The 13,376-nt window shown below is 36.4% G+C and overlaps 1 protein-coding gene across 13 annotated transcripts in view; it reads left to right on the top strand.

Annotated features, from left to right (window-relative positions):
• The window catches only part of LOC113053171 (TBC1 domain family member 4-like), a 55,293-nt gene extending 42,433 nt beyond the window's left edge, over window positions 1–12,860 (top strand). For 8 of the 13 annotated variants that reach the window (XM_026217971.1, XM_026217969.1, XM_026217970.1 and 5 more), the window contains 10 exons: window positions 1,780–1,931; window positions 2,406–2,615; window positions 3,616–3,618; window positions 4,546–4,707; window positions 4,913–5,071; window positions 5,173–5,417; window positions 6,463–6,622; window positions 6,812–6,981; window positions 8,957–9,133; window positions 9,898–12,860. In XM_026217971.1, coding sequence (XP_026073756.1) covers window positions 1,780–1,931; window positions 2,406–2,615; window positions 3,616–3,618; window positions 4,546–4,707; window positions 4,913–5,071; window positions 5,173–5,417; window positions 6,463–6,622; window positions 6,812–6,981; window positions 8,957–9,133; window positions 9,898–10,140 — 1,681 coding nt within the window. In that variant the 3' untranslated portion in view covers window positions 10,141–12,860. The remainder of the gene's footprint in view (window positions 1–1,779; window positions 1,932–2,405; window positions 2,616–3,615; window positions 3,619–4,545; window positions 4,708–4,912; window positions 5,072–5,172; window positions 5,418–6,462; window positions 6,623–6,811; window positions 6,982–8,956; window positions 9,134–9,897) is intronic. The other 5 variants (XM_026217978.1, XM_026217979.1, XM_026217974.1 and 2 more) reach the window with 2 other exon arrangements.
• The last annotated feature ends 516 nt before the right edge of the window (window positions 12,861–13,376 follow it).

Here is a 13,376-nt window from a genome sequence, read left to right as displayed (position 1 = left end):
AGCAGCCTCGGCACCCAATTCCAGGCCTTTTCACTCCTAATATTTATGTAAGTCCAAACTCTTACCTGACCTTAATTCTTTCTTTTAATGTTGTGTTCCTCAAAGGTCCTCCTTTTTTTTTTTACCTGCCATCTCTTGCTATCTATAGTCGATCTGATAATATCCGTCTTGTGAACTCACTGAGTTGCTTAGTGCACCTTTAAGCAAAATAGCTAGCAATCTTTAACCAGCTTAAACCTTCAAACCAGTTTTATGATGGTTTTTAATTAAAGATAAACTGCAACAATGGCTCGTTCAGAAATCTTTGGATGTCTCGCATCAAATAGCAACATTAACACATGACCACATATACAAAACTATTCAACAACGCTGGTTTGATGTTGTTATTAAAGGGATCGTTCACCCAAAAGTGAATCGTTTGATGAACCATTTACTCTCCCTCGCGGTGTTCCAGACCTGTATGACTTTCTTCTGTGGAACTTAAAAGAAGACATTCAAAAGAAGTCAATGAATTTAAAATCAGAATAAGGAATAAGGAATTTATATCAGTGGTGGTCAAGGGCGAGTGTATTAGAACTGAAATCATAAAATGAAACCATGCGTGGATTATAGAAACTTTCCCAAGGGTCTCTTAACAACTCTGTTTGACCAGACTTTTGTGCTAGTGGCTTGAACAACGAGTGCTCTTTCATCTGAACAACAGCCACCTTGGACTCACTGACAAATGGTGTTGCTCGATGTTTTTTCGCCCTTCATTTGTTTGACATAGTAGGCTTCAATGCTTTGCATGCTCTGAAAGAAGAAGATAACATTTAAGATGTCACATCCTTGGCCCTGCTCTCTGCTCTCCTCTCTGTGTGTTGAATGTCACCAGCTGTCTCTTTTAATTGAATGTGCTGCACACCTGTCGGTGTGGTGGTCAGGGTTGGGCCATTCCTCTAGTCAGCGTTTATGCATAACATTTAAACCTGTTTCACGCTTTCATTAACTGCCTGAAGCAACTAAATAGCAACTGCCTTGCTTTGCTTGTGTATTGTTGTGGTAACTAAGCAAAGAGACCAATACAAGGAACCTACAGAGTAGCAGGATAAAACAGATTTAATTTATATGCACATCTTATTCCTGAGTGGATATTAACCATCTACTTTCCTTCTTGGACTTAACTCCTTCAAAAATGTGATATCTAATGGAAACAAAGATTATATATATATAAATACATACACACGCATATATGTATTGTGGTTTCCTCAAAAATATTAAATAGCAAAACTGTTTTCAACATTGATGATAATAAGAAATGTTTTTTGCGCACCGAATCATTATATTAGAATGATTCCTGTAGGATCCTGTGACACTGAACAGGAATAAATGACATTGTAAAATGTGTATTTTTATTATTTTGTTCATACATCATTTGACTGAATAATCTGTATTGATTGTTAGTGAAAAGATCTAAAGAATGATTTGTGTGAAGTTCCTGTTTGCATTTAGTTATTCCTCATTCTGTCCACTTCCTAATTTCTCTTTCCTTAAATCAGGTTATCTGTGTTTTATGTCCTTATGCATGAAACCAATTAACATCTATTATGACCTTGTTAATGCACTGCTTGTTATTGCTTATGAGCTTTTGCTTAAATTTATTGCTGAATGTATATGTTACACAAATCTGTTGTTTATTACATTATAACTGGTTTGGCCACCTGTATTGAGAGTACATGCCCTAAAAATGTTGCTTGCCTACTTATTTGAATAAGCATATCTTGTTTTGTTTTTCTGTAGCGGTAATGGAGAGGGCAGGAAGAGGTCTCTGTCAGGCTGTAGCACCGATTCTTTGACTTTATTGCCTCCACGCAGAGTTTCTTGGCGCCAGAAGATTTTCCTAAGGGTGGCGTCACCCATGAACAAACCCTCTGCGTCTATGCAAAACGTGGGTGAGTATACATGCTCTAGTGCACACACACAGACGTGCAGACAGGTGCAACATTACACCCTGTTCTCCCAGCAGTCTATTTATAGTCACCATTGCAGGATAAATCATTGTTCTGCAAGCTTTAGAACTTCAAGATAATTCTCCCTTTTGAGATTCAAGAAAAATAAACTGTAACAATGGTATACAATACAAAGAAGTAAATGCAATGGTATAAATAATAATATAGTTAGTTAATAGTATATTTTGAATTCCATTTTATTTGTACAATATATAATAGTGCTATTAAATCGGTTAAGCGTTATTAATTGCATCCGATATAAACGTTTATTTTTACATAACACTCAGTACAGTGCTATTCTCATTGATATCATAGTAACATCACAATAGTTCAAGTTCGGGAAATCACTTTATTTTCTTTAAAAGCCAATTCAGCATGAGTCTCAGACATTTTGGTTTGCATCTGCTGTTTTTTCAGACCACATGGATGGCCAGGAGCTGCTGCCACTTTCACCTCGGGCTTTGAACCGGGGTCAAAACCCTCAGGTCAGCCCCTTGTCACCAGAGCAAGGCTTTGGTGGAGAGAAGGGCCGACGCAGCCCAGCTGATTACAGGGCCCTGTGGAAGAAAGCCATCCACCAACAGATTTTGCTCATCCGCATGGAGAAAGAGAATCAGCGCCTGGAGGGTTAGTGTTTTTACTTGTATTCCCTGCTCTCATAATTTAACCTTCCTTTCATTTTGGATTTGCATTTCATTTGGGATGACTATATTCCCATTTTTCTGAAGGCATACAAAAAGTTGATAGTCACTTGCTGTGTTGGTTTCGATAAACAAAACACATGAAATCCACTAATATTTGATGTTTTGGACATCAAACCTGCCAAAATGCATCTAGACATAGCAATTATGATTAAATAATACTAAAATCACACTGGAGTTTCTTTAAAGCATCTGCTTTTGTGTTGCATAAAAGAAAGTCAGTCAGGTTTGAGTGGGTAAATATTGACCAACATTTCATTTTTAGGTGAACTATCCCTTTAAATGGTTCCTGTAGCTCAAACATGGCACTAAAACGCCAGTGTCACGGGTTTAATTCCCAGGGAACACATATATCAAGTTATAAAATGATATAAAAAATTAATCTTGGATCAATCTAATTCACTGTATAAATGTGTCTGTCAATGGCGTGAAAACCTACAGCAGTAATTCAGCGTGTATGGGAGATTATGGAGTCACAGAAGAAGGAGTGTTAGCTCCCATCACTCTGATTAGACTGTATTTTTTGCCCTGGCCTTATTTTTAGAGGGGCAAGTGCCACTGCCTCTATTTTACATTCTAGGGCAAAGTTAATTATAGTTTAGAATGTCTGGATGATGTTCACGTTCTTTGAGAGTGCACTTTCAATTCTGTTACCTCTAGACTACATAATCAGCATTAGTCTTTCAAAAATATTTAGTCTTTCAAAAAATAGCAGTCATTCGGTCTCTTTAACACATTATGTGCCTTTGTGTTTTACTTAAACTTTGCTTTGGAGGAGCAAAGCTTTGTAAAATATTGCCCTCTGTTGGCCGAACTGCATTACACGAGCCTCAAGTCACTTTTTCTACCCTTTTTCCTTTTTGGTGTTTTCTGTCTATTTTTGTGTACTCTTGGATGGGCCGAACTGAATAAACATGTCTGAGTAGAAGGTAAGAATATACAGCAATGACAATGACACCTCACCTGAATGTGCTGCACTTCAAGCAGTTGTGGGCATGATATCTTTGTTTGGCTTCAATGTTGTATACAAACCAGCATGAGGCAGATAGCTACATGTTCTTAAGTGCAGATAATCAATAAGTCCATTGAGTCCCTTAGTTGCAGACTTGCGTTAATTCTGGAGTTTAACGGAGTGTATTTCTCTTCTTTTCTGTGCAAAGATGCTCATGTATGCTTTTAACCTGAAGAGTGAAAAATGTGTTGTGATGCTTTGTTGAGGTGAATTTAAAAGACCGTTCCATATCTCAATCCACTATGAACCTTGTCTAAAGTTGCTATGGAAACTTGTGGTGCAGATAACCCAGAATGTTCCTCTATCAGAAGCATGCAACCATTAATTTGCAGTGATGCATGCTTGCCTGTGAGGCTTCCAATGTACGTGCATTGCTGTAAAGCCACTGTTTTTACAAACAGAAACTGACAAAATTATTGCATGCATGACATTGAATACTGATTAATGGTTCTCAACAGATTTTGCTTTTGGACCCAGATTTTACACAATAACAAAACTGCAAATACATAGAACATTCTCAAAGTAATGTGAGGAATGACATATTTTAAATATGAATTTATTTAGGAACATATGTTTTTAAAATAATGTGATGAGTGACTTTTTATTTATGAATCTTATTAATTGATTTTAATTAAAAGATATGAATTAATTTAAATTACAACTGAAATTGCATTTAGCATTGTTTTCCCTTTCTGTCTACATTTTGGGTCACACCTCACGATGCTCTCTCATTTAGACACTCAATGCTAAGATCCAAAGTAAAACATAATAACAATATGTTAATAGATCAATTGTTCAGAATAAATGAATGCTGAACCCGGCTATCGGTTTTCTCACCTTGCAGCGAGCCGTGATGAATTGCACATTCGGAAACTGAAGCTGGACTACCAGGAAGTGTGTCAGTGCTCAAAAGAGGCGCAGGCCCTGTGGGACAGGAAGTTGAGCAGTCCCTGCCGCACTAAAGTAAAGTGGGACAAAGAAGAGATCCACGGTGCGGTTTATCAAGGTATGAGCTTGAGTGTCACTTCATGTTGCTTCAGAAATCATTTTAATATGCAGATTTGGTGCTCTCAAACATTTTAATAGTGTGTACATATTTATAGAAATGCATACTTTTTCATGTGAGTTTTGCTATTCTGTATACTTAACAACCCTTATAGTTTCCAAACAAACACTTTTGTTTGTTTGTATGTGTGTCCTGTGCTCTGTAGGGGTCCCCAAAAGTCGACGAGGTGAAGTGTGGCTCGTGCTCACCCAGCAGTATCGTTTGCGTCACCGTCTGCCGCAGAGGCAGCAGCCCCCTGAAACGTCTTATCAGGATCTCCTCAAACAGCTCACAGCACAGCAACACGCCATCCTGGTCGACCTCGGTCTGTATCTAACCAAAGCGCTGCTACTTCACACAAACATCAGAATATGATTACACTTTTGACCCAGTACATTACTGAAGTGATGTCCCCATCGTTTCCAGGCCGGACATTCCCCACACACCAGTATTTCAGCACTCAGCTGGGAGCCGGACAGCTGTCTCTGTACAATCTTCTAAAGGCCTACTCCCTGCTGGACACGGAGGTGGGCTACTGCCAGGGGATCAGTTTTGTGGCCGGTTTGCTGCTGTTGCATATGAGCGAGGAACAGGCTTTCGACACTCTCAAGTTTCTCATGTACGACCTAGGCATTCGCCGGCAGTACCGTCCCGACATGATCTCACTGCAGGTGGGCTGTGTGTGTAAGAGTATCAGTTTTCACTAGTTCATGTTTTTCTTTCAGAACTGGTATGTCTGATTATCTAAATTATGCCTACTGTCAAATGTAGCAGGACTGGTTTTTGTAACAATTAATGGAATGAGCATTGTTTGTTGAACTGAATGTTAGATAATTACTTTCTTCTTGCATTAACAAGATGGAATAAATTAAATGAATGGTACTTTTGGCACATTAGCTTAATATAATGTACATTGCAGTAAACATAGTGACTTTAAAACCTTGGATTGGTATATTTGGCCAGCTAAATTCTACTAATTTTTTTTCTTGGTAACACCTCTTTTATTAGACACTTCCGTTTATAATATAAATGAATAAGAAATAGGGCAAAGAATAAGGTATTTTATATGTTTCATTGGCAACAGAAACATTAGGTGTCAGTGTAACCACTTGCTATTTTTGAATTTGCCAGCAAAACATAGATGTTGACTTTTTTTAAATTTTTATTATGTACATTTTAGTCATCATAACCATGTTTTGATCAAATGACCAGCCAAATACTACTCGTAATGCATCTTTAATGGACACTTTAATTTATAAAATTAAGAATAAATGTAATAGGGTATTGTTACAGTGTCCTTGTTAATTAAAATGTTTTTGCTCATTGTCACATCCACACCACTAGGTGTCAGTCTAACTTTCAAAGTTTTATTGCCTGGCGAAACAAATTAAGATTTAAGATTTTTTATTTTTATTTTTTAAGTTGTGCTGTACTTTTAGTGAATGTAAATTCCACATAACAATTTTGTTGCAAGGACAGGAACAGAGAGTATTTTTAATACGCTTGATTTAAACACACATTTGCTCAAGCGGTATTCAAACAGCCGTCTCCACCTCTTGTACACTGTTTCCTCCTCAGCTGTTAGTGGTTATTCATCATCAGATGTGCCAATGTTTAATCCCATGAGAGAAAGCCTGTCTCAGTCAGTCGCATTTGAGCCAGTTTAAAGTTCACTCCTCTAAGTGTGAGGACTTTTTCTTCTTTCTCTGTGTGTAGATCCAGATGTACCAGCTGTCCCGACTGTTGCACGATTATCACCGTAACCTGTACACTCACCTGGAGGAGCACGAGATCTGTCCCAGCCTGTACGCCGCACCCTGGTTTCTCACTCTCTTCGCCTCTCAGTTCCAGCTTGGCTTTGTCGCCCGTATATTTGGTATATTTCACTTCCTTTCTTACTAACTTATGCAGACCTGAATGAATGTATGTGATGGGTTTCGGGTGAACCAGAGGATAGTGGCGAAATGATCTTGTGTGTCAGAATGTATGTATTTCACACATAAGTCAAGTATTGTAGCCAATGTATAGCCTTTGACTCCTAGCATGTATGTGTGCTGTGTGCCAGACCTCCTGTTTGTCCAAGGCACAGAGGTGATTTTTAAGGTGGCGCTGTGTTTGCTGAGCAGCCACGAGGGAGAGATACTGGAGTGTGACGGCTTTGAAAGTATTGTAGACTACCTTAAATCCACCATCCCCACCCTCACTCACAGCCAGATGGAAGAGATAATCACCAAGGTACATTTCAAATAGAATAAACTTTCCTGTTGCATGTATGGGTTTTCAGATGTATTCCATTTTTTTCATTGTCAAGATATCATTTTTATATAACATGAATGTGAATGTAAAAGGACAAGTGTATGTTTTTGATCCTGTCACCCTTTGTGTTTCACCCTTTCTTTATTTCTTTCTTTCTTTTTTTTTTTTTAGCTTCACCAGTTCTAAATATTTGGTTTTCAAATATTCCATACAATCTATCAGTTAATAAAAGTATAAAAGTAATATTAACCATAGTGTTATTTAGTATTATTTATATACTAATGTAATATTTCTGTATATTTTAGCATTTATTTTTTTTATTTAAATTTTAATTTTAGTAATGCTTTTCTTCAGTAGTACTTCAGCTTATTTACATTACATATGAACATTTCAAGAGAGTTTCGGTTGCTCATGTAATATTTATATAGTATTTTTCAGCTTTATTTCAGTTACAGTTACTATAGCAACACTGACAGCTATGATTTTTAATATCTCTTCCTTGAGTTAAACTAAAAATATAATTTTTTTCACTTTGAGATGTAGACTGGATGCTATTCTTCAAAATGCCATACTATCATACTACCCTTACTATTTGTGCAGTATCCAGTATGCATGCGGTGCATAGTATGCAAATCTTCTGTATGCATCAAATACCCGGATGACCGATTATATTTACCAGAATCTTTACCAGAATCTTTTACCAGAATCTTTACAAGACACTGCATGGGATACTGTTTCCCAGAACACAACATTCTCTGTCTAATGTTTCATCTTCAAACGTGTGAGTGAACTGAAGACGGGGAATAGTAATAAAACACTTTTATACATACATGTTACTGTAAAATACAAATGATCACTGCATATCTAAAAACAATACAGCACTCTACAGCACGTTTCTGATCAAGTCAAATGACGTCACCTTTATCTCTATAGTGCTTTATACAGTACAGTTTATAACAAAGATATTGAATAATAAAAATATTTAAGTTATATAATATATAAATAACATAATTTGTTGGCAGCTGATAAAGTACTGAACAGTACAGTACAGTACTGAAATATAACTCTCTACCACCTAACTACTATTTACACAATTATTATTCTGTTCAGTATGTAAAGACCATTAATTATGAAATGAGTTCAATTGGGCAATATAGCATTCTTTACAAATAGGAATCCTTAATTAACATGCCTTTGTTAAAATAATGGTTAGTACATTTATCAGTGAGGGAACAACCTCAGCAGCTGTGCTGAATTAATGTTTTGTCATGTGACAACAATTTAGCATTCTACTCTGAAACATTTGTTGCTTATTGTATACTGTTTCACACACTATTCATAAAAAAGAGGCAGTATACACACTGTGTCGTAGGCAGTGTGCAGTATTGATTAAGCAAGTATGCCATTTCAAACACAGCCAGTGTTGTGTGTGAAGAATGTAGTACACGAGAATGCACTCTATTTAACCACTAGGTGGTGCAGCTTGCTTTTCAAAAATAAAAATTCTGTCATGTCAATGAACAACAACAAAAAAAAAACTAGTAAAAAAAACAACAAAAAAACATAGGCAACACTTTAAATTAGAGAACACATATTCACTATTAATAAATAGTCTTCCCTAAATAAACTCCTAATTTGCTGCTTATTGATGATAAGTATTGAGTAGGGCTAAGGGATCTAGAATATGCTCATGCAGAATAAAGCATTAAAATGTGCTTTATAAGTACTAATAAACAGCAATTATGCCCATAAAGTGAATGCTAATAAGCATCTGGTTAATAGTGAATAGAATTTCCAAATGTAAAGTGTTTCTTACCGAACAATTCATTAACTACAGTTTTAATTTTTTATTTGTTTGTTTATATTTGGATATACTTTGCTATGGTACGTGTGAGAAATTCCAGTAGCGCCATATTCTCCAATAATAACTATCAATATGAAATGATGTTTGCAGGCAACTGAGATGGATATCTCCAAGCAGCTGCATGCGTATGAAGTGGAGTACCACGTCCTGCAGGATGAGCTGTCAGACGCCCCTCCACCATCAGAGGACTCGGATAGGCTCGATAAACTGGAGAAAGCCAATGTACAGCTCAAGAAGCAGAACATGGAATTACTAGAGAAACTACAGGTAGATATATACAAATCTAAAAAAGCACAATACGTGGTTTGAGTGCCTTCACTGGCAGTGTGTGGCAGCACAGTACAAAAGACAAACAGCCTGAAACCTAAGATCTTTACAGATACTGTACACTTCTCAGTTCACTACTGTCATCTGCTAGTGGGAGAATGAATTATCCTTGAAACTCCATTAGTCTAAACATGAAACGGCACAACATGCTCATTTTTAACTTGTTGCTAAAAACAATCTGTTCCTAGAAACATGATATAAAGGAGAGTGAAAAGATATCTGGCCTCTTTAGCAAATTGTCCAGATTAACATACTTTGGATGCAAAACTTAAAATTATTATTACTATTAGTTGAGCCATTGGTAAAGCATATATGTGTGTGTGTGTGTGTGTATATATATATATATATATATATATATATATATATATATATATATATATATATATATATATATATATATATATATTTATTTATTATTATTATTATTTTTTGCATTACATTATATTACATTACTTTTTTTATTATATATATTCTTCAAAGAAAACCATTATTTTAGACTGTAATATTATTTCTACATATTACTGTTTTTGCTGCTTTTTAATCAAATAAATGCAGTCTTGGTAAAACTTCTTTCAAAAACATAAAAAAGTTTTATTAACCCCAAACTACCTCAACAGTGAAGTATATAGTCACATGACAAAAATTTGGGCATAGTTTCTTCACAAGATTCCTTCATCAATTCTGGTGTTTGGCTTTATTAACAGGCGGCTCGTTTGAAGATTCAGACATTGGAGGGCAGTGTGGAGAGCTTCCTGTCACGCGAGAGCAAGATGAAGCACCTGATCCGTTCTCTGGAACAGGAGAAAGCTTCCTACCAAAAGACCGTTGAGCGCATGCGTAGCAGTTTACCATCGGATGCCATGGCTGAAGTGGAGATGACCCAACTCAAGTCCAGCACCAACGGGAAAGCCAAAGAAACTGGCTGCAAAAAACCACCATCCTACTGACTGATGCTTCATTATAGGTACGTCAGTAGAGAGCTAGTCTGTTTCTCCTCTTTTGTGTTCCCATCATGCTTCACCTTGGATGACATAATTGAAAAACAATTGAAATAATACAGAAGTGTCTTTCCAAAGAGCAGCACAGCTACTCCATGTACGAGGCGTGTTGTATTAATGTCCTCATGTGACTAAATGCTCACTGTGAAGGTTTTTTTTTTGCCTGGCACTCCAAACCAGGTGTTTGGAGGAAACCAAATATTTACCATGTCGACCTTTTGCTTAAAGTGCTTCACCTAAAGTGCAGGCAGGAAGTGAAACCAACTGCTACTGGATGATTTCCTCTGCGACTTGCAAACACTCCTGCTGTCCAGACTTCCCAGTTTGAGCTAATGGACTTCAAACGAATCACTGTCTGAAGACACGAGGAGTAACTTGTCCTCAAAGCATCATCTTCACTATTGCACAGTATTCTGTGTGTGCGTTGAAGAAGTGTGCCTTGTGTTGCATACTATGCCGTAAAATGTGTGTGTGTGCATTCTTTAAAATGCAGTGTATAATGGTTGCCTGGGCGTAAAAAAATCTCAATCCTTTAGGGAGTTTACCATTGTTTGGGTTTCTTTTCAAATTATCTGTAGTTTTGTGTGTGTGTGTTGCACCAACTGTATTTGTACATCTGTTCAAATATTTTTGTAGTGCATAAGAGTGCAGGGGTCTTGACATGTTCAAAATATTCCTCTGTGTCATGGTGAGCGGCTCACAAAAGGGTCTGCTACGAGGAGAATATGTCAGAATTCATATACAGTAGATATAAAATGCTAAAGCATTATATTTCTTCCATTTCTTTTTTATTTGACATTAGTTCAATTTGGCCTAGGCATATGAGCCTAATGCAGCAAAACCGACAGATGAGATATTGGTTTAAACCACCTGTTCAGCTTGATGGTGGCCAAATATGATTGTACATATGTCATGAGAGATATGACACTGTATTGGTCACCCATCTAACCACATGAATGTAAATTTAAAGCAGGAATCTCTACTTGAACACTAATTTTTGTTGGTCTGTTTTCAGATTGTCTATGTTTGTCTTGACTAAAGCGATAAGAACTTGCCTCATCCTAATGGAAGGTAAAAAGTGTTGTGTAAATGTAATCTTCTGCTGTTCTATGTTTGTGTGAACATAATATGGCAAAAGATGATATTAAGAAGTGTTAGTGCTGGGCTGGTGGTGGTTTTCAGTGCTCTGAATAATTTGTATGATCAATTTTCTTCCAGATAGTGATTGTTTTTTGGATCATTTTCTTTTATCTTTTTTTTTTTTTAAATACATCTCTGTGACATTGCAAATCGAAAAGACTTGCATATCTTTGGAGAAAGTGAAAACATATGCACGTTTAATCAAGGGCTGCAAATACATCACCTGTTCAGTGGAGGTATATTCTAGCAATACTCCTGCACCAAAGTGTAGCAGTGTGAAGGACAGAGGAGAAATCGAGCAAGAACAAGGTCACATTGTCCAACTTTTCAGTATTTTTAATAAAATATGATGTCTTCATACAAAAAAAGACATAGAGCAAGTGGTCTGATGGTGCGAAGGTTGATACATCAGTCATTCTTTATCATACTTAATCCAGTGTGCCAAAACTTGGTGATCATTGCCATCACATTTTCACTGTCACGGGCCGTTACTTCTCAATGACTCCTACACGAAGATGTTGAGTTTTGTTGGATTACATTTATTTCAGATGCACTTTTGTTTGAAATGAATCTCTGGTCACCGTTGAAAGTGTGTGTGCAGTGTGTTGACAATGTCTTGATTGTTGAGTTGTCAGTCCTCTATAATCTATTAAAATCAACTTTTTGTATCTCAATTTCTGTTTATTATTATTATTAGTTGTTCTTGCCGAGGTTAGCATTCTGTAAACCTACACTAAAGGAAGAACTCAAGCCAAAGGCTTTTGACTGGGGACAGTAAGAAAACACCTGGCAACAACATTGCAATATGCAATCATAGCAACACAATTGCAATCACAATGCACATTTTTGCAGTTTTATATGTAACTAAACTCAATATAAACTTGAATAATTATATATGGTGATCAGATACTGCCATAGTTATTTTTAGTGTTTTTCTAGCGTGAACATCTGCCAATAACATTGCAAAATGTCAGTCATCGACCCTCATATGAAAAAAAAAAAAATGATAAAGTGACATTTTAAGTGGGATTTATTTATTCATTTTTTTTTATTTTTTTTTTTTACATTTTTCAAAGTCCTTTTCACTTCCAGGTTTACATTGGATATTAATTCCCAGATGTGTTCAATAATGTGTACAATGGCAAGAGCACCAGAATCCCTGTAAGACCTAAAAATGATGGCACAGTTGAGCCATGTTGCATTATTTTTTTCACTGTGCAGTAAACACCGTGCTTGAATTTGAAATTGAGCCCTATGGTTGTGTTCCCTTTACCGGCGGCTGTCAAACAGCAGGTCTGAGACTCCAGTTATGGAGAGCTGGCTGGGCTTCTCCTTTATCTCAAGTCCAGTATTGGTTTGTAACACCACAACAATTTTTTGATGTAAATTTCATGCTTTTGGAATGTTGCCATTGCAAACATGTAATACAACAGCACAGCCTGCCTTCATTTGGTTTTGCTTTAGCGAAGTCAACAGGACTGCACATTGAATGCTCTCAAATTAAGTGGTGAATTAAAAGTTTGCTGTTATGTGTCCTGTTGTTATTATCCTTTGAATATGTATTAATACATAGTATTAATTCAGCCCTCAAATTTCTTCTAAAATAATTTACATTAAACATGGATATTTTCAAAAAATGATTTGAGTGAGTTACGAACAGTAAAAAACCTTTTATTTTAGGGTCATATAATTTTATTTACATTTATTTATTTATGTTTACATGAACACTTACTTCTCCTTCACTTTTTTGTAAATTAGAAAGGACTGCTTGAATGTCAAACCTAAGGATTTCATAGAAAATTGCAAAGGTTTTGCCTAAAAAGTGTTTGGCTGACCTGTGAAAGTGTAATGAAAGTCTGGGTTGATTGTGTTTGGCCTTAATAAATGCGTATGCCTCTGCAAAAGAGCATCAGTCCTTTCAAAACCACAGAACTCGGATAAATTTTTGGCACAGAAAGTGGTGATATGTAGTCTTACAAGATAGATGGGAAGTTAAGCCCAATTTTCCTGCAGGGAGTAGACAATGAGTCATGGGACCAGATGTA

The sequence above is a fragment of the Carassius auratus genome, chromosome 34 (genome assembly GCF_003368295.1).
Source record: "Carassius auratus strain Wakin chromosome 34, ASM336829v1, whole genome shotgun sequence".
Taxonomy (NCBI): Eukaryota; Metazoa; Chordata; class Actinopteri; order Cypriniformes; family Cyprinidae; genus Carassius; species Carassius auratus.
The sequence above is the reverse complement of the archived record's forward strand: the minus strand, read 5'-3'. Positions and strand labels throughout refer to the sequence as shown.